The sequence below is a fragment of the Oncorhynchus mykiss genome, chromosome 4 (assembly GCF_057628025.1).
Source record: "Oncorhynchus mykiss isolate SJ-2025 chromosome 4, ASM5762802v1, whole genome shotgun sequence".
Classification (NCBI taxonomy): Eukaryota; Metazoa; Chordata; class Actinopteri; order Salmoniformes; family Salmonidae; genus Oncorhynchus; species Oncorhynchus mykiss.
Window position 1 is genome coordinate 71,522,394 of NC_143025.1, and position 18,186 is coordinate 71,540,579.

The window sequence follows — 18,186 nt, forward strand, 5'->3', positions numbered from 1 at the left end:
CTTACCAGCCCTGGTTGCACAATCGATATGCTGATAGAATTTAGGGAGTCTTGTTTTCAGATTGGCCTTGTTAAAATCCCCAGCTACAATGAATGCAGCCTCAGGATATGTGGTTTCCAGTTTACATAGAGTCAAATGAAGTTCGTTCAGGGCCATTGATGTGTCTGCTTGGGGGGGGGTGGATATATGCGGCTGTGATTATAATCGAAGAGAATTCTCTTGGTAGATAATGCGGTCAATATTTGATTGTGAGGAATTCTAAGTCAGGTGAACAGAAGGACTTGAGTTCCTGTATGTTGTTATGATCACACCACGTCTTGTTAATCATAAGGCATACCCCCCCGCCCTTCTCCTTACCAGAAAGATGCTTGTTGCTGTCGACGCAATGCGTGAAGAAACCAGCTGGCTGTACCGACTCCGATAGCGTGTCTCGAGTGAGCCATGTTTCCGTGAAGCAAAGAAAGTTACAGTCTCTTATGTCTCTCTGGAATGCTACCCTTGCCCGGATTTCATCTACCTTGTTGTCAAGAGACTGGACATTGGCGAGTAGTATACTTGGGAGCGGTGCGCGATGTGCCTGTCTCTGGAGCCTGACCTGAAGACCGCTTCGTCTGCCTCTTTTATGGCGTCGTTGTTTTGGCTCGCTGGCTGGGATCCGATCCATTGTCCTGGGTGGTGCCCCATATTGACAAAGTGAAAGGTTTTTTATAAAATGTGTCAAATTTAGGAAAATAAAAAAACAATACCTTATGTACATAAGTATTCAGACCCTTTGCCATGAGACTCGAAATTGAGCTCATGTGCATCCTGTTTCCATTGATAATCATTGATGTTTCTACAAGTTGATTGGAGTCCACCTGTGGTAAATTTAATTGATTGGACATGATTTGGAAAGGCACACACCTGTCTATATAAGGTCCCACAGTTGACAGTGCATTTCAGATGAAAAACCAAGCCATGAGATCGAAGGAATTGTCCGTAGAGCTCCGAGACAGGATTGTGTCGAGAGACAGATCTGGGGAAGGTTCCCAAATGATTTCTGCAGCATTGAATTTCCCCAAGAACACAGTAGCCTCCATCATTCTTTTATACATTTAAAAAAATACATTTGCCTCCATCATTCATTCTTAAATGGAAGAACTTTGGCCGCCCGGCCAAACTAAGCAATCAGGGGAGAAGGGCCTTGGTCAGGGAGGTGACCAAGAACCCAATAGTCAATCTGACAGAGCCCCAGAGGTCCTCTGTGGAGATGGGAGAACCTTTCAAAATAACAACCATCTCTGCAGCACTCCACCAATCAGGCCTTTATGGTAGAGTGGCCACATGGAAGCCATTCTTCAGGAAAAGTCACATGACAGCCCGCATGGAGTTTGCCAAAAGGCACCTAAAGGACTCTTAGACCATGAGAAACAAGAGCCTGGATGAAAACCTGCTCCAGAGCGCTCAGGACATCAGAATGGGACAAAGGTCACCTTCCAACAGGACAATGACACTAAGCACACAGCTAAGACAAAGCAGGAGTGGCTTTGGGTCATGTCTCAATGTCCTTGAGTGGCCCAGCCAGAGCCCGGACTTAAACCCGATCGAATATCTCCGAAGAGACCTGAAAATAGCTGTGCAGCAATGCTGCCCATCCAACCAGACAGAAACAGCCCAAATACAGGCATGCCAAGCTTGAAGCTTCATACCAAAGAAAACTTGAGGCTGTTATTACTGCCAATGGTGCTTCAACAAAGTACTGAGTAAAGGGTCTGAATACTTACTGAAATGTGATATTTCAGTTTTTAGTTGTTTTATATACATTTTTTTAAATGTCTAAAAAACTGTATTTCTTTGCCATGATGAGGTAATGTGTGTCGATTGATGATGGATTTTAAAAAAAATATTTTGGAAAAATTCAAGGGGTCTGAATACTTTCCGAATGCACTGTACATTGAAACTAGTTCAATGGAGTTTGCCCTTTCCCTGTAGTGCTGCACTGAAACAGCTGAAAAAATTGCTGGACGCAGGCCTCGCTCTGCTCTGTTGCCAGTGAATTCACGATAAAGAAACAAATTCGTTGTTTTATTGAAAGCGTACGAGCGAATGAGATATTACAAAAAAAAGTACTCTCAGTTTTGATTCAAGAAATGTATCGTAATATTTTTACGTAGCAGGGTCTAACCCACGAGGGCTCACATGCGCAGTTGTTACCCATCTCCGCTGCTGTGCCAGTCTGCTACATAAAATAATGATCTAAAATAATCGCAAATGTTTTATGTGGAAAATAACACATTTCCCGACTCAAAGCCAATAGTACTTTAGACTAAATAGCTTATTTGGTCATACACTTTCAATAAAATAACACATTTGTCCATATTTCGCAGATTTCTGAATCATGAATTCACTGGCAACGGAGCAGTGAATTCAATTCTCTCCCTGTACTGCTATACTGTAGTGTTTCAGTATAGCACTATGGGGAGAGAGAGGGGGAGAGGGGAAGCTCCCAAGCTCCATGAACTAGTTTCAATGTATGGAATCACTTAGGAGTTTCTGTATTTTGGGTAAACTTCTCCTTTAATGATCTTATTGACCTTCCTTTGACAACTAGTGCTGTAAATGTCCTGGAGGGCAGGCAGAGTGCCCCCGGTGATGCGTTGGGCTAACCCCACCACCCTCTGGGAGAGCTATGCTGTTGAGGGCAGTGCAGTTGCTGTACCAGGCAGGGATTCAGCCCAACAGAATGCTCTCAGTGGTATATAAGTTTGTGAGAATCTTAGGGGCCATTCCAAATTTCTTCAGCTGCCCGATGTTGAAGACTCGCTGTTGCGGCGTCTTCACCACCGTGTCAGTGTGGTGGGGCCATTTCAGGTCCTCAATGATGTGCACACCAAGGAACTTGCGGCTCTCTCTTTTCTGTCTGCTGTCGTCCATGATGAGCTCCTTATTTTGCTTCACATTGTAGGCTGTCTAGTGTTGGTAATTAGGCCTACAACGGTTGTGTCATCAGCAACAAGGTTATTATAGTAAACAAAAACTGAAACTAAAATAACAAATAAAATTAGAAAAAATATTTAGGAAACTGAAATAAAAGCACTTGAAAAACAAAGCATTCTAAATATATCTTTGACAGCAAAATGAACAAAAATAAAAACCATCATGAATTATGTTTTTATAGATTTTTTTTGTAATTATATATATTTTTTTATAATGCTTCTGAATCTGGTGGGTAAATGCTGCCAGGAGATCGTGATGTTTCAAATAGGCCTAGCTTGTGCATCACTGTCACTAGCTCTCACTAGCTAACAGGGAAGATATTCCGAAGGCGAGCATGGCTGGTCTAAAACAGCTTGTGAAGTAGCTGGAGCTTTTCGCAATCCACACCGACCAACTTCAAACTGACAGCCAGTCGTTGTCTGATGTGGTGCTGTGGTTTCTGAACCTGGACGCACACTTGCAGTCAACTTGTAGTCAACTTGCAGTCAACTTGTAGTCAACTTGCAGTCAACTCTGAGCTATATGGGGTTACAAAGACATTGAAGATGTAGACCTATGTAGTCTGTGATGTGACAGGAATCAATGGTGTAGTGGTCAGTGTAGCCTCAGGCATGTTTCTATGCATGGACACATCATATTTGTGCGTGGATGTATTTATGTGTGTAGGCCTTTTCAATGATCCAGTCAGTCAATTAATTAGTCAGTCATTGTTGCTGGAGCTGGTCCAGAGCTGATACCTCTGGATATTGATTCTATCTGTCTGACTGTGACTGCCGATATCTTCAGAACGAAGTTGACTACAAGTACAAAGTTGCCAAAGTATTTGAAATTGTTACAAACAAGTGAAGGATAGAATTCTGCTTCAAATGAAAACCGAGATGACTGCATTGAAATACACTGAGTATACAAAACTTGAAGAACACCTCTTCTTTCCATGCCATAGACTGACCATGTGAAAGCAATGATCCCTTATTGATGTCACTTTTTTAAATCCACTTCAATCAGTAGTGATGAAAAGGAGGAAACAGGTTCAATAATGATGTTTAAGCCTTGAGACATGGATTGTGTTGTGTGCCATTGAGGGTGAATGGGTAAGACAAAATATTTAAGTGCCTTTGAACGGGGTATGGTAGTAGGTACCAGGCTCAGCAGTTTGAGTCAAGAACTGCAACACACACACACACACACACACACACACACACACACACACACACACACACACACACACACACACACACACACACTCCTGCCTGCTATGAATTACTGAAGTAGTCTTTATTTTGACCAGTCAATCATCATTTGACTTACACACACACTGCTCTGTGGTGCATGTGTGAATGTGATGGGCCACACACATTCTTGTTTCTCTCCATTAACATTAAACAATACACACATAAACAACACACAACAGGGTTGTCTGTTGAGATGGAGTATATGGTTGAGTTGTGGTGTAAACAGAGCAGGGACAGGGACTATCCAAACAGGATATGATGTAAAGCGTGTCAGGTCCATAGAGGAATAATGACATCAGTTGTCAGTCCTGGCACTGTACTGTGATGTTATTAAGATCATTCTAGGAAGTGACAAAAAGATTATCTGCTAAATATCTCAGATGTGACTCTATATACAGTCTGTACATCCTTCAACATTAGACAAACACTGGACACAAAAGCTGTTAACAGGAGACGGTATTAGCACATCATGGTTTGTGTGTGTGTGTGTGTGTGTGTGTGTGTGTGTGTGGCTGTTGGGGGAGGGGTCACCACACCAGTCCCCTCACCAATGATATTATTCTGTGGACAAAGCCCCTGCCCCTCTATCTTTAATCCTGAAATGACCAACAAGCCTTCCTCTTCATGCATTCACTCATGCACACCTCTTCATGCATTCAGTCTAGTCAGTATTGGACAATAATGTATTATATTGCAGCCTTCCAGCTTTTGACAGGACAGAAACATGGTTTGGCTATGCTTGTAGCAACCTTCCCTATCCTAGAAGGGATGGTTGGTGGACACAGTGGCATCATGCCCATGGGTGGCACAAAGGCACGTGGCCCCTCAAAAATGTCAGATGATAAATTAATTACTTAACTGAAATTTTAAACCCACCTATTATAATTTTTTTTTAAAAATATGTCAGCGGTATTTTGCACACTGACTGGACCAGTCAGATAGAACCCCCCTATTCTCCCTAGTAAGTGGTTCTTTCCAAGGTGCACAGAGAACAGAGATGCCTAGGCAGCACGCTAGATACTCTAGTTCGTGTGGTATCACCAGTGGAGGAGGAGAGAATGTAGAGTGAAACACAGCATTTGATTTTATTTGAGCTGCTGGTGATGTTCAGGAGGTATGTTTGTTTATGAATGTGATCAAGCTGTGTAGCCTATTGGTTCCATCTTCATAAATAAATACAACTCAAATGTTTTTGTTATTTCTCTGTAATACTAATAAGGAATACTCTGTAATAAGACAATAGCATTTTCTCCAAATTTCTCCAGGCCCCCTCCATCCTCTCGTACTTTGTGCCCCCTCTAACATAATAGGTGCATGATGCCCCTGGGTTGACATTTGTGATAAAAAATATTTACCTTTATTTAACTAGGCAAGTCAGTTAAGAACAAATTCTTATTTTCAATGACAGCCTAGAACAGTGGGTTAACTGCCTGTTCAGGGGCAGAACAACAGATTTGTACCTTGTCAGCTCAGGGATTTGAACTTGCAACCTTCCAGGTAATAGCCCAACACTCTAACCACTAGGCTACCCTGCCGCTCTTAAGTTACATCGCAACTGTGGAACGAGGCCCTGGTGTTTGAGTATGAAGAGACGCACGCACGCACATAGTCACACACATCCGCATGCATGAACACACACACAGTCCTGTTTTTATTGCTATAGATGTAACTTAAGATAACAATAAAGGCCAGATGATATCTCCAATCCGCCTCTCTCTCTCTCTTCCGAGCAGCTAGTCTGTCACATACTATCTCCCAGAGTGCTGAGTTGACGTGTTTCAGAGGGAATTGCGCTCTTAGTCAGACCTGTCTGTCTGTCTGAGTGGCAGTGTCTCTTCTATGGGGGAGATCATGATGACAAGGCACTATTTCTCATTGTGTATTGGATCCTCTCTACCACTGCTTGTGTGTGTGTTTTTTTTTAGGATTTGAATGTGTGTCCTGACTCTTAAATATATGTTTGCAATGCTTAGCTCCATGAGGTACATAGTGAAGGGAAGAACTCCAAGGGTATTTTAGTGCTTTTACACATTCCAGTAGCAGAACCAACATCCATACCCAAATGCACACACACACACGGACACACGGACACACAGAGACACACAGATGCATTCACACACAGACACAGGTAATGACACACGCACACATAATACAAAGCCCGTACTCATACTCCAAATCCACAAAGCGAATGAATGGAGCAGTCTGGAGACTGAAGCAAACTCATTTGACCCGATGTGAGGCTGGCTTCAGCTACGGCAGCACATTTCATATTTCTTGGGCCAGCGTGTCTTAAGACTTTTAAATACTTACTCATCATGATTTTACAACTCTGGATCAAAATGAATCCTGCTATATTCCACTCTCTCAAAATGGCTGACTGTTTCACTGGTCGTGAATCAATAACAGTACAGTTTCACTGATTCTGAACCTAACAGCCTCCCCCCAATACAAACTAACCTCTTAATGTGTTTCAGATCTGATCTCGGCCACCAATGCGACCAATGTGAACATCCCTCAGATGGCTGACACTCTATTTGAGAGGGCCACCAACGCCAGCTGGATTGTCGTCTTCAAGGCCCTCGTCACCACACACCATATGTGTGTCCATGGCAATGAGGTCAGAGGACAGTAATTTAGTACACCACCACAATAAAATAAAATGTTACTGTTTCATAACCACGGACAGCTGTCCATGGTGCTGAAAACAGTGCTATTTGGAATGCTGCTCATTCTGAAACATGGTTATCAAAAACAAGTGTGCATGTCAAGAGCTATTTTTTACATGCTTTTCCACACTTTGCAAGATATACTCTCGATTTTGGACTAGCATACTAGTATTCAATTTGTAGTTGATTATTTCAGTGAATATGCCTTTATTTTCTTGCTGTTGTTTTTTACAATGGTTTTGCCATGTCAGCCTATTTCCTTCTGTTTCCTCAGAGGTTCATCCAGTACTTGGCCTCCAGGACCGCTCTGTTCAACCTCAGCAACTTTATAGACAAAACAGGTTCCAACGGTAAATGCACTTCCTTTCCAAAAAATGTGTTTGTGTACAGTGCTTTTAGAAAATATTCAGACCCCTTGACCTTTTCCACATTTTGTTACATTACAGCCTTATTCTAAAATGGATAAATCGTTTTTTTCCCTCATCAATCTACACACAATACCCAATAATGACAAAGCAAAAACAGGTTTTTAGATATTTTTGCTAATTTATTACAAATAAAAAATGGAAATATCACATTTACATGAGTATTCAGACCCTTTACTCAGTACTTTGTTGAATCACCTTTGGCAGGGATTACAGCCTTGCGTCTTCTTTGGTACGACGCTACAAGCTTGGCACACCTGTATTTGGGCAGTTTATCATACTCTTCTCTGTAGATCCTCATGCACTGTCAGGATGTATGGGGAGTGTCGCTGCACAGTTATTTTCAGGTCTCTCCAGAGATGTTCGATCGGGTTCAAGTCCGGGCTCTGGCTGGGCCACTCAAGGACATTCAGAGACTTATCCCGAAGCCACTCCTGCGTTTTCTTGGCTGTGTGCTTAGGGTCGTTGTTCTGTTGGAAGGTGAACCTTTGCCCCAGTCTGAGGTCCTGAGCGCTCTGGAGCTTTGTTCTGTACTTTGCTCTGTTCTTTCCCTCAAGCCTGACTAGTCTCCCAGTCCCTGCTGCCGAAAAACATCCCAATAGCATGATGCTGCCACCACCATGCTTCACTGTAGTGATGGTGCCATGTTTCCTCCAGACGTGGAACATTCTCCCATCTCCACAGAGGAACTCTTGAGCTCTTTCAGAGTGACTATTGGGTTCTTGGTCGTCTCCCTGACCAAGGCTCTTCTCCCTCGATTGCTCAGTGTGGCCAGGCGGCCAGCTCTGGGAAGAGTCTTGGTGGTTCCAATCTTCTTCCATTTAAGAATTATGGAGGCCACTGTGTTCTTGGGAACCTTCAATGCTGCAGAAATGTTTTGGTACCCTTCCCCAAATCTGTCTCGACACAATCCTGTCTCGAAGCGCTACAGACAATTTCCTCGACCTCATGGCTTGGTTTTTCCTCTGACATGCACTGTCAAGGTCTTTGCCTTTCCAAATCATGTCCAATTAATTGCATTTATCACAGTTGGACTCCAATTAAGTTGTAGAAACATCTCTAGGATAGTCAATGGAAACAGGCTGCACTGAGCTCAATTTTGAGTCTCATAGCAAAAGGGTCTAAATACTTATGTAAATAAGGTCTTTATGGGGTATTGTGTGTAGATTGATAAAGATGTTTATTTTTATTTAATCCATTTTAGATTAAGGCTGTAACATAACACAATGTGGAAAAAGTGGGTCTGAATACTTTCCGAAGGGGTCTGAATACTTTCCGAATGCACTGTATGTTCGTGCATGCGTGCATGTGTGTGTGTGTGTGTGTGTGTGTGTGTGTGTGTGTGTGTTGGTGGAGTGAAACAGGTGGATTCCCTTCCAGTTGAGAGCATAAACAGATACAGTAGATCCGATGTGAGAGGAGCAGAAGGAGAGGAGGAGAGGAGGATAGGAAGAGACAGGAGCTGTCTGGGTAGAGGAAAGGACATCACTGCTAATAACATGAGGAATAGGAGCAAGCGTACAATGTGCCCCCGCTAAACATTCAGTACTGTCAGTACATGCACAAACACTCACACTAGCACATGCATACACGCACATAATAGGGTTGCAGAGTATCCAGATTATCCGGAACTAAATACACAAAAAAGCCCATTAGGCGTGTATTACCAGAATGCTAACAAAATTAGCACAAACTTATAGTGAATATCAATAGAGGCTGCTAGCTAAACATGCTAATGATTGCAAACAAAAATAAACGGATTGCAAGGACAGGCAATTGAGCTCATAAAGTTATAGAAGTATAGGTAGTAGCTTCCCTACTGTCATTTTTGGTGAGTTTGGACATCATTTGGACAGCGAATGTGGAGAGAGGCATCAAGCAAATGAACATATTTTTGACTCATGCTTGTGTGAAGGAAGAACAGGACTGGTTCTGGAGCAGTAAAACTACAAAAACTACACGTACACACACACACACACACACACACACACACACACACACACACACACACACACACACACACACACACACACACACACACACACACACACACACACACACACACACACACTCACACACACACACACACACACACACACACACACACACACACAAAACTGCTTCATATCCCTAGGGTTCCGATGTCCTGAACTTGTCTCCAGTGTCTTGCCCTGGGGTCATTATAGATCCCTCCCCTTCAATCCCTTCAAAACCCTCAAATCAGATGCATAACTTAGAAAACTGAAGAGCCTGAAATTAATTGATCGACAAGATCAATCATAAGATAAAATACTGTCTTTAATGTGTTACAGAATTTAATCAACTTCTTCCTTCATGAAACCGGGGATGTTAAATGAAACAATGTATGAGTTTAGCACATGCATTTAGTCATTAGCCATTGGATTTATCAGGAGCTATATGTTTGGTGTGATGTGAATGTGATGCTCAATATGTTCCTCAGGCTATGACATGTCTACGTTCATCAGACGTTATGGCCGCTACCTCAATGAGAGGGCCTTCGCCTACCGCCAGATGGCTTTCGACTTCACCAAAGTCAAAAAGGGGTGCGTCACTCACTTCCCTGTCTCTCAAAATCCTTTTAGGTCCTCATCAGGGAGGCCCACCTCATACCGTAATTCACCTCATCCCTGAGGCCCTCATGCTGTCATTCACCTCATCCCTCAGGCCCACCTCATACTGTCATTCACCTCATCACTGAGGCCCACCTCATACTGTCATTCACCTCATCCCTCAGGCCCACTTCATACTCATTCACCTCATCCCTGAGTCCCACCTCATACTGTCATTCACCTCATCCCTCAGGCCCACCTCATACTGTCATTCACCTCATCACTGAGGCCACCTCATACTGTCATTCACCTCATCCATGAGGCCCTCTTCATGGTCTTCCCTGTGTGTTTCCACCTCAGTGCTGAGGGGGTGATGAGGACAATGACTCCAGAAAAGCTGTTGAAAGGCATGCCTGTCCTGCAGACCCAGATCGACACACTGCTGGAGTTTGATGTGAGTTGGACATCTGGTCACGTCTATCTCTGTCTGTCTGTCTGTCTGGCTCTCTGGGACTTGTGTTCTGATGACTGATGGCCATTAGCTGAAAACTGTAATATATGTCAGGCCACAAAGAATACTGTTTATTTTCCTGTTTAACATTCTCTTTTACTCTCTTTTTCTCGTCTCTTCTCTTCAATACCTTCTCTTCCCTCTTTCTCTCTTCTTTTGACCTTGATCTTTCTGTATGGGTGTACACTTGGTGATGTTTCGGGACAGCAGAATATTGCTGGAGTTTAATAAATTAGTTAATTGCTTGAGTTAATTGATGCTCTTCTTTTACACTACATGACTGGTTAAATAAAAAAGGTCTCTCTCCCAGGTCCATCCCAAGGAGCTGAATAATCCTATCATCAACGCAGGGTTCCTGCTGCTCTTCAAGGATCTGGTCAAGCTGTTTGCCTCCTATAACGATGGGGTCATCAATCTATTAGGTGAGCTAGACATTTCATTGGATGCATACCAAATGCCACCATTTTTCCTAAATAGTGCACTACTTGTTACCACAGCCTTATGAGCCCCATGGGCCCTGGCCAAAAGTAGAAGGGAATAGGGGGCCATTTGAGTCAGACTCTTTGTCAACAATTAATAGATAAATGACTTCCTTTCACCATGTAGCCATTTAGCAGATGCTCTTCTTCACAACAACTGTTGTTTCTGTAGAGAAATACTTTAAGATGAAGAAGAGCGACTGCAAGGAGGCCTTGGAGATCTACAAGAGGTTCCTGACCAGGGTCACCAAGATCGGAGAGTTCATGAAGCTTGCTGAGGTAAAGGAAACTTCCTAATGGATTAGGATGTATTCTAACTAACTCCAAATAAAATGAACACCGTGCTTCCTCATATGCAGTGTCCGTCTGTACTTCAAATAGAATGATGCACTGATATGGTTGTGAATTTGTATCTTGTGTGTGTTTTGTTCCACAGACTGTCGGAGTGGACAAAAATGATATTCCTGACATCAACTATGTAAGTCACTTGTTTTTGTGTTTACTCTCTGGAAGGATGATGAAATAGTTGTTACATGCCACCAACAGAGATGTTTCATCCATCATAATCCCCCCCCCCCCCCCACTCCTCCCTGCGATCCCAGTGTCTGCACCCTGGGGTGGTGACGGACCTAGTAGACTCGGATGATGAGGACTGTCCCTTTAAGCCTATTGAGGACCCGGTAACCATAGAGACACAGGATGGCTTGGCAGAGTGCCTGTTTGGAGGATGGGGTGTTGGCATGGGATCATTCTACAGACTGACACTTCTGACTGCAGTTTGTGTGTGTGTTTGCATATGTGTGTACTTCCGTTTGCACAAAAGATGGTAGAGTTTAAGTAAAATGTTCCTGAACACTTCATTCTACAGGACATTGAGTTTATACAAAGGTGGGATAGTGTGGTGAGTTAAAAACCAAGGGTTTGGAGTGGTGCTGCCATAGAAATAGAATAGGGTGTTGAGTTACTTGAAGTGTTGGCATGCGGCGGAATGAGGAAGTTCGTCCCATAAACCTGCAGTTGCTGTGTTTCTGATTGGTTCTCTCTTCTCTCCTCAGGCTCCCAGCAGCATCCTGGAGTCTCTGGAGACACACATGAACAGTTTGGAGGGGAAGAAGGGGTAAGAGGACCCTGTCTCTAACCAACCCATTTCTGAAAGAGCTAAAATGTGGAAATGTCCCCAATAGTTATCTTTATACAGAGAAAATAGTACATGAGAAATGACAGGATGAGAAAAACTAGAGGGAAACTCATAACTTGGGTTTTGTACTGTCCCAGCACTATAGTGTTCTGAATACAGTTTCCTGTTATTATCTTTTACTTGAATAGTTATTCTCTCTTTGTTCCTTTCTGTTCATCATCGGGGATCACAGTGAAGGGTGAGCATAAACACTTTCTTTGGGGTCTGACAGATGAGTTTATTGTAAAGTCATGAAAATAAGTAATTTCAATGTATATGATTTCAGCTCTGAAAGGTGATATCTAGCTGTGATGAAATTGTCATATGAACTTTTCCTTTTCTCTTTCAGGTCTCCAACAAAGGTGAGTGGAATATTAAACATTATTTCCCCCGCCTTTCTGTTTCTGCTCATATGTCAACACATGGATACAAATAGGCATTTCTCTCTCTGTATTCCAGGGGTCCCCTACCAATAACGTGTCCCCGACCTCCACCCCCGCCAAATCTGCAGCCGCCGTGCCCACCCTAGCGCCGCCACCTGAAGAAGCCACCGAGTGAGTGTCCACTTCCTTTGCCTACCGCAGCATTTACCTAATTTCCTCAGCGATTCCCTCAGTTCTTGCATTTTAGGATTCTGTCTGTTCCATTTTTATTTCATAAAATGGTGAATAAGGGAGACTGTATTTTCCCTTTCATCCTCTCTCTCTCTGCCACCATTTCACCATCTGTCTCCACCCTTCTGTCTCGCTCTAGTTCTCTCTTAGATCTGGACCCTCTCTCCTCCTCTGGTCCGTCAGTAGGAGCCTCAGCAGCCCCTACGTCCTGGGGAGGTAATGTCCCACATCAAAACTTGATACATAGCTTGATTATTAATTAAAACGTAGTTACATTATCTAATTAACAATCATGTAATTTAATTCCCCCCCCATCACCTTCTCCCATGCTCTTCTGGGGATGCTGTCACAGACCTCCTTGGATCAGGTGAGTGCTATCCCACAGTGCCTCTGGTATTAACCTCTTTAGTGTGTTAACAGTATGTGTCAGTTCCTCTAGATCTCCCACTGTGTTTCATAGTGTTGCTCTAGTCTAAGGAAGCCGTCTCTTTCTCTCTTCTTTCTTTCCCTCCCCCGCATCTCCTTATTGGTTTTGGTTCATACGGGGACTTTATGTTTTTGGTTGCTTTGGTTCTAATGGGATGTTTTGTTGGTTGTTTTTTAAAATTGGGTTGTTTTGGTACCTTCATTTCTTTCTAATGGGATTTGTTTGGTTGCTTTGGATCCTATGGGGTATTTTGGGTTGATTCATGGGGTTGTTTTGGTACCTTATTTTGGGGTTGGTTGGTACACCTTTTGGGTACCTGCAGAAATGGGCGAGTCCATGCTTCCTGACCCCACCTTAGCTGTAGAACCCGTCCCCTCTCCCGCTGGTGTAACGTCCACCCCTGCAGCTGCGGAGCCAGGAGTCTCTCTGGCTCCTCCCCCTAATGCGGCCGCTGCCCCCACCCCCGGCGCGACGAATATGGATCTGCTGGGAGGTTAGTGGGCTTCTGGAGGATTCTCTACAACAGAATCTCTGCTGGACAGCTCAACCCAAACCAACCCGCCTCATGCACACAGAGCATACAGTGTTCTCTACATGCATATACACACAGTGACACAGATACCCCAAAACAAATACACCATGTTTGCAGAACATGTCAGAACATGTCAGTCAACACGCAGGGTAGCCTAGTGGTTAAGAGCGTTGGACTAGTAACCGGAAGGTTGCAAGTTCAAACCCCTGAGCTGACAAGGTACAAATCTGTCGTTCTGCCCCTGAACAGGCAGTTAACCAACTGTTCCTAGGCCGTCATTGAAAATAAGAATTTGTTCTTTAACTGACCTGGTTAAATACAGATAAAACAAACAAATATACACATACTGATATGCATTCTGTACATATACACACAGAGACAAGCAGACACACTCAGACATGCTACTCATACATTTTTTCACATGCTTCTTTTTGTTTGATAGTCCAAAAGCTTTTCCTCAACTTCAGAGAAAAGCCAGTCTATCAATCAGTCATGTTCTTTATTACCGCTTACGACCGGGTTCCCCAAACTCAGACCTGGGTTCCCCCCTGGGTACATGTTTTGTTTTTTTCCCCTAGAACTACACAGCTGATTCAAATAATCTAAACTTGATTATGAGTTGTCTATTTGAATCGGCTGTGTAGTGCTAGGGCAAAAACCTAAACGTGCAGTCAGGGGAAGGGGCACCTTTAGGTTGGGGGGGGGGCACCTTTACGTTGGGGGGGGGGGCAGGACGGAGTTTGGGAAACCCGGGCCTAAGAGAAATCTTGCTTTGTTTCTGGGTTCACTCTGCGCCATGCTTGTCCAGTTATGTAGTGTAAAATACTTAGTTCCCGCTTTATAGTTTAGTTGTAGCTAAAGCCTACCTTCCGTACACTCTGCTGTGCCTCCTGTCTGTATTCTCATTCACCCCTTCACCTGTCAATCACTCATGCCACAAAGTAAATGTTTTGTAACTAATCTAAACTCAATTTGTTAATAAGTATATTAATCAAATATATTAAATATTGTATACGTGACATGACTAAAGTATTTAATCTACAGTATAGTACCATACCATATATTAAGTACATGAAATACCTTAATAAAGTAAAATTAGTATTTCTAAACTCTACAGGCACAGTCTATCTTTTAAGTGGCTTCTTGACCTTCCTTTTCTGAAGTTCCTTGACTGACTTATTATCTCTGGCTTGTGTTTCGTTTCCCTGTTCTCTCTACTTCTCTCTCTGTCATCTCTTTGTGTGTGTGTGTGTGTGTTGGCTATCAGATGCATTTTCGACCCCTGTTCCCACCTCTGATGCCTCTGCTGAGGGCGGAGCTCCGGCCTCCACGCCAACCCCAGCCGCCGATGCTGCTGCCGGTGGGTTACAGGACATGTGTATATATGTGACTGTGTGGCGTCTGTCTGTGTAAATGGATGTATATTTGTGTGGATGTTCGTATGTGTGTGTTTGGCTGTGTTCCAGTGCTCGGTGCATCCATTTGTATATTTGCTTTTGTGTATGGAGAGTGTGTTGATTCCATTGTTGTGGGCTGGTGTACCTAGAAATGTGATGCTACTGGTTGTTTCTAGGCATGGCTGATGTTGTTACCATGGAGATTGGTGCTGAAGCTACTATGAGAACAGTGGTTGACCACAACATGCTAGATTTCGCCTGAGGCTTCCTTTCCTTTGGTAAACTCTATCCCAAAATGCATCTGCAAGCTCCTTGGTTGCACTCAAATCTGGTGTGTTATTGGCAGTGCTGGAAAAAGTACTCAATTGTCAAATCAAATTGTATTTGTCACATGCACCGAATACTACCGTGAAATACTTACTTACAAGCCCTTAACCAACAATGCAGTTCAAGAAATAGAGTTAAGAAAGTAAGTATTACAAGTACATGGAATTGCTAAAATGTACTTAAGTATCAAAAGTGAAAGTATAAACCATTTAAAATTCCTTATTTTAAGCAAACGAGACAGCACAATGTTCTTAAAAAAAAAAAAAAGATTGACGGATCACCAGAGGCACACTCCAACACTCGGACATAATTTACAAATCAAGCATTTCTGTTTAGTGAGTCCACCAGATCAGAGGCAGTACGGGTGACCAGGGATGTTCTCGTGATAAGTATGTGAATCGGACCATATTCCTGTCAAAATGTAACAAGTACTTTTGGGTGTCAGGGAAAATGTATGGAGTAAAAAGTATATTGTTTTCTTCAGGAATGTAGTGAAGTAAAAGTAGAAGTTGCTAAAAATATAAATAGTAAAGTACCGATACCCCAAAAAACTACTTAAGTAGTATTTTAAAGTATTTTTACTTAAGTACTTTACACCACTGGTTATTGGTATATTGAGAGAGTGTGAATACTACTAATATTGTTTTTTCAAAGATGTTTCCTGCTACATTTCTTCACAAATCATGTTCTTTTCCTATAATTTTTTATCAGACATGCATATTTTCCAGATTATCTTTTGATCATATACAGTACTTCATTGTTTTTTACATTTACTGTTTGTCTCTAAAGAATATGTAGCTGTGAATTCCTAACTGAGCTTGTATCTTCTCCCTCAGAATCTCAGACAAGTGCAGCTACTCCTCTTCCCTACTGAACTCTTATATAGCTCTTTGTTTTACACTGTGTTGTGGTCATTGCGTAACATCCTCATCTTCTCTTGTCATCCCTTCCCCCTGTTCTCTCCTCCCAAAGACCCCTTTGCCCCCTCTGGTGGTAGCTCAGAAGCAGTAGGCCCAGGGCTGGACCTGTTTGCTATGATGCCTATGGAGAACAACTGCTTTAACTCAGGGGCGCCCCCTTCTGCCCCCTCATCCACCATCACAGCACCTATCACCCCCACCACCCCATCGATAGACCTCTTGAGTGGTAAATGTTTACGCATGTATGTGTGGTACTTCTTAACCTTTTCTTTTGTCCCCTTTCATCTCTGTCCTCTACTCTGCATCCATGTCCTCTCCTCTCCTGCATTTTTTCAGTCGACTGCATTTTTCCTGGGTGTCCTTTTCTCTTTGTGAGGCTAACTTGCACATGTTTCTGTTCCTCTGTTTCCTTTCAGCTTGGATGCATTCTGCTGCCTCTCTGCTCCTGCATTGACTTTCAATCACAATTGTTCATCTAATTAATCAGTGTTTGTATTCTGCTGTTCTCATCTCTGTGTGTGTGTGTGGGTGGGTGGGTGGGTGTTTTCTTGCCCTGTAGCTATGTTTGATTCCATGCCAGATCCAAGCTTCACCAAAGCAGACCTTGCCCCCAGTGTTGACATGTTTGGTGGAGCAGGTACCCAGACTAGCGCCGTCTCAGTGTGCTTATTTATTATAAACTAAAACCTTGTCGTCTTTCTCAGCATGTGTTTGGAGTGCTATTTCTATATGTACATTCGTGCATGTGAATTATTGTATTTCAGGGATACTGATTTTGTACCAATCTAACCCTCCTCTACCCTCCCCTTACAACAGATGCCTTCTCCTCCCCTGCCCCCCTCTCCTCTGCCCCCCCAATGGACAAGGGGGTGATCATGGACCTGTTTGGGGGTGGGTAACTGTACACCCTCCCCCCACCCCTCACTATGCCCCTTGCTGCTGGTCGACGGTCTTCACATGAGTGGCCGTTGTGAACGAATATTTATAAAAAAAATTATTAAAAAAATGTATAAAATTTATAAAAAAATCCATAATTTAGATTTATTATTTGATTGTTTAATTGATTATTTTCATCATATCATTCACCTTCATCAACATTTCTCATTTCTGGTGACCCATAATCTTGTTAGTGTTGTTAAGTTGTTAAGTGTGGTATTCAGGCAGGACACAGTGACTTTTCTATGTCCTCTCTAGAGCATATTGAGTTTGTGTTGCTAAGTAAACTCAGCAAAAAAAGAAACGTCCTCTCACTGTCAACTGCATTTATTTTCAGCAAACTTTACATGTGTAAATATTTGTATGAACATAACAAGATTCAACAACTGAAACATAAACTGAACAAGTTCCACAGACATGTCACTAGCAGAAATTGAATAATGTGTCCCTGAACAAAGGGGGGGGGGGGGGGGGGGGGGTGTCAAAATCAAAAGTAACAGTCGGTATCTGGTGTGGCCACCAGCTGCATTTAGTACTGCAGTGCATCTCCTCCTCATGGACTGCACCAGGTTTGCCAGTTCTTGCTGTGAGATATTACCCCACTATTCCACCAAGGCACCTACAAGTTCCCTGACATTTCTGGGGGGAATGGCCCTAGCCCTCACCCTCCGATCCAACAGGTCCCAGACGTGCTCAATGGGATTGAGATCCGGTCTCTTCACTGGCCATGGCAGAACACTGACATGCCTGTCTTGCAGGAAATCACGCACAGAACAGGCAGTATGGCTGGTGGCATTGTCATGCTGGAGGGTCATGTCAGGATGAGCATGAGGGAGGACAATGTCTTCCCTGTAACGCAAAGTGTTGTGATTGGTTGCAAAGTCAACAAGCTCAGTCCGATGATGCTGTGACACACCGTCCCAGACCATGACGGACCCTCCACCTCCAAATCGATCCTGCTCCAGAGTACAGGCCTCGGTGTAGCGCTCATTCCTTC

General features: G+C 43.2%; 2 protein-coding genes across 10 annotated transcripts in view; both read left to right on the top strand.

Annotated features, from left to right (window-relative positions):
- Window positions 1–18,186, top strand: part of LOC110522328 (very long chain fatty acid elongase 4) — a 466,463-nt gene that overhangs the window by 264,603 nt on the left and 183,674 nt on the right. The window lies entirely within an intron of this gene.
- Window positions 1–18,186, top strand: part of LOC110522322 (clathrin coat assembly protein AP180) — a 41,910-nt gene that overhangs the window by 15,815 nt on the left and 7,909 nt on the right. For 6 of the 9 annotated variants that reach the window (XM_090232935.1, XM_090232938.1, XM_090232937.1 and 3 more), the window contains exons 1-9: window positions 12,230–12,398; window positions 12,496–12,590; window positions 12,790–12,866; window positions 13,003–13,017; window positions 13,400–13,570; window positions 14,877–14,969; window positions 16,306–16,479; window positions 16,813–16,890; window positions 17,070–17,144. In XM_090232935.1, the coding sequence (XP_090089061.1) occupies window positions 12,348–12,398; window positions 12,496–12,590; window positions 12,790–12,866; window positions 13,003–13,017; window positions 13,400–13,570; window positions 14,877–14,969; window positions 16,306–16,479; window positions 16,813–16,890; window positions 17,070–17,144 (829 nt within the window). In that variant the 5' untranslated portion in view covers window positions 12,230–12,347. Of the gene's footprint in view, window positions 1–6,682; window positions 6,826–7,148; window positions 7,225–9,760; window positions 9,864–10,229; window positions 10,324–10,690; window positions 10,803–11,031; window positions 11,139–11,295; window positions 11,338–11,914; window positions 11,977–12,229; window positions 12,399–12,495; window positions 12,591–12,789; window positions 12,867–13,002; window positions 13,018–13,399; window positions 13,571–14,876; window positions 14,970–16,305; window positions 16,480–16,812; window positions 16,891–17,069; window positions 17,145–18,186 lie in introns of those variants that run through there. The other 3 variants (XM_036975903.2, XM_090232941.1, XM_090232942.1) reach the window with 3 other exon arrangements.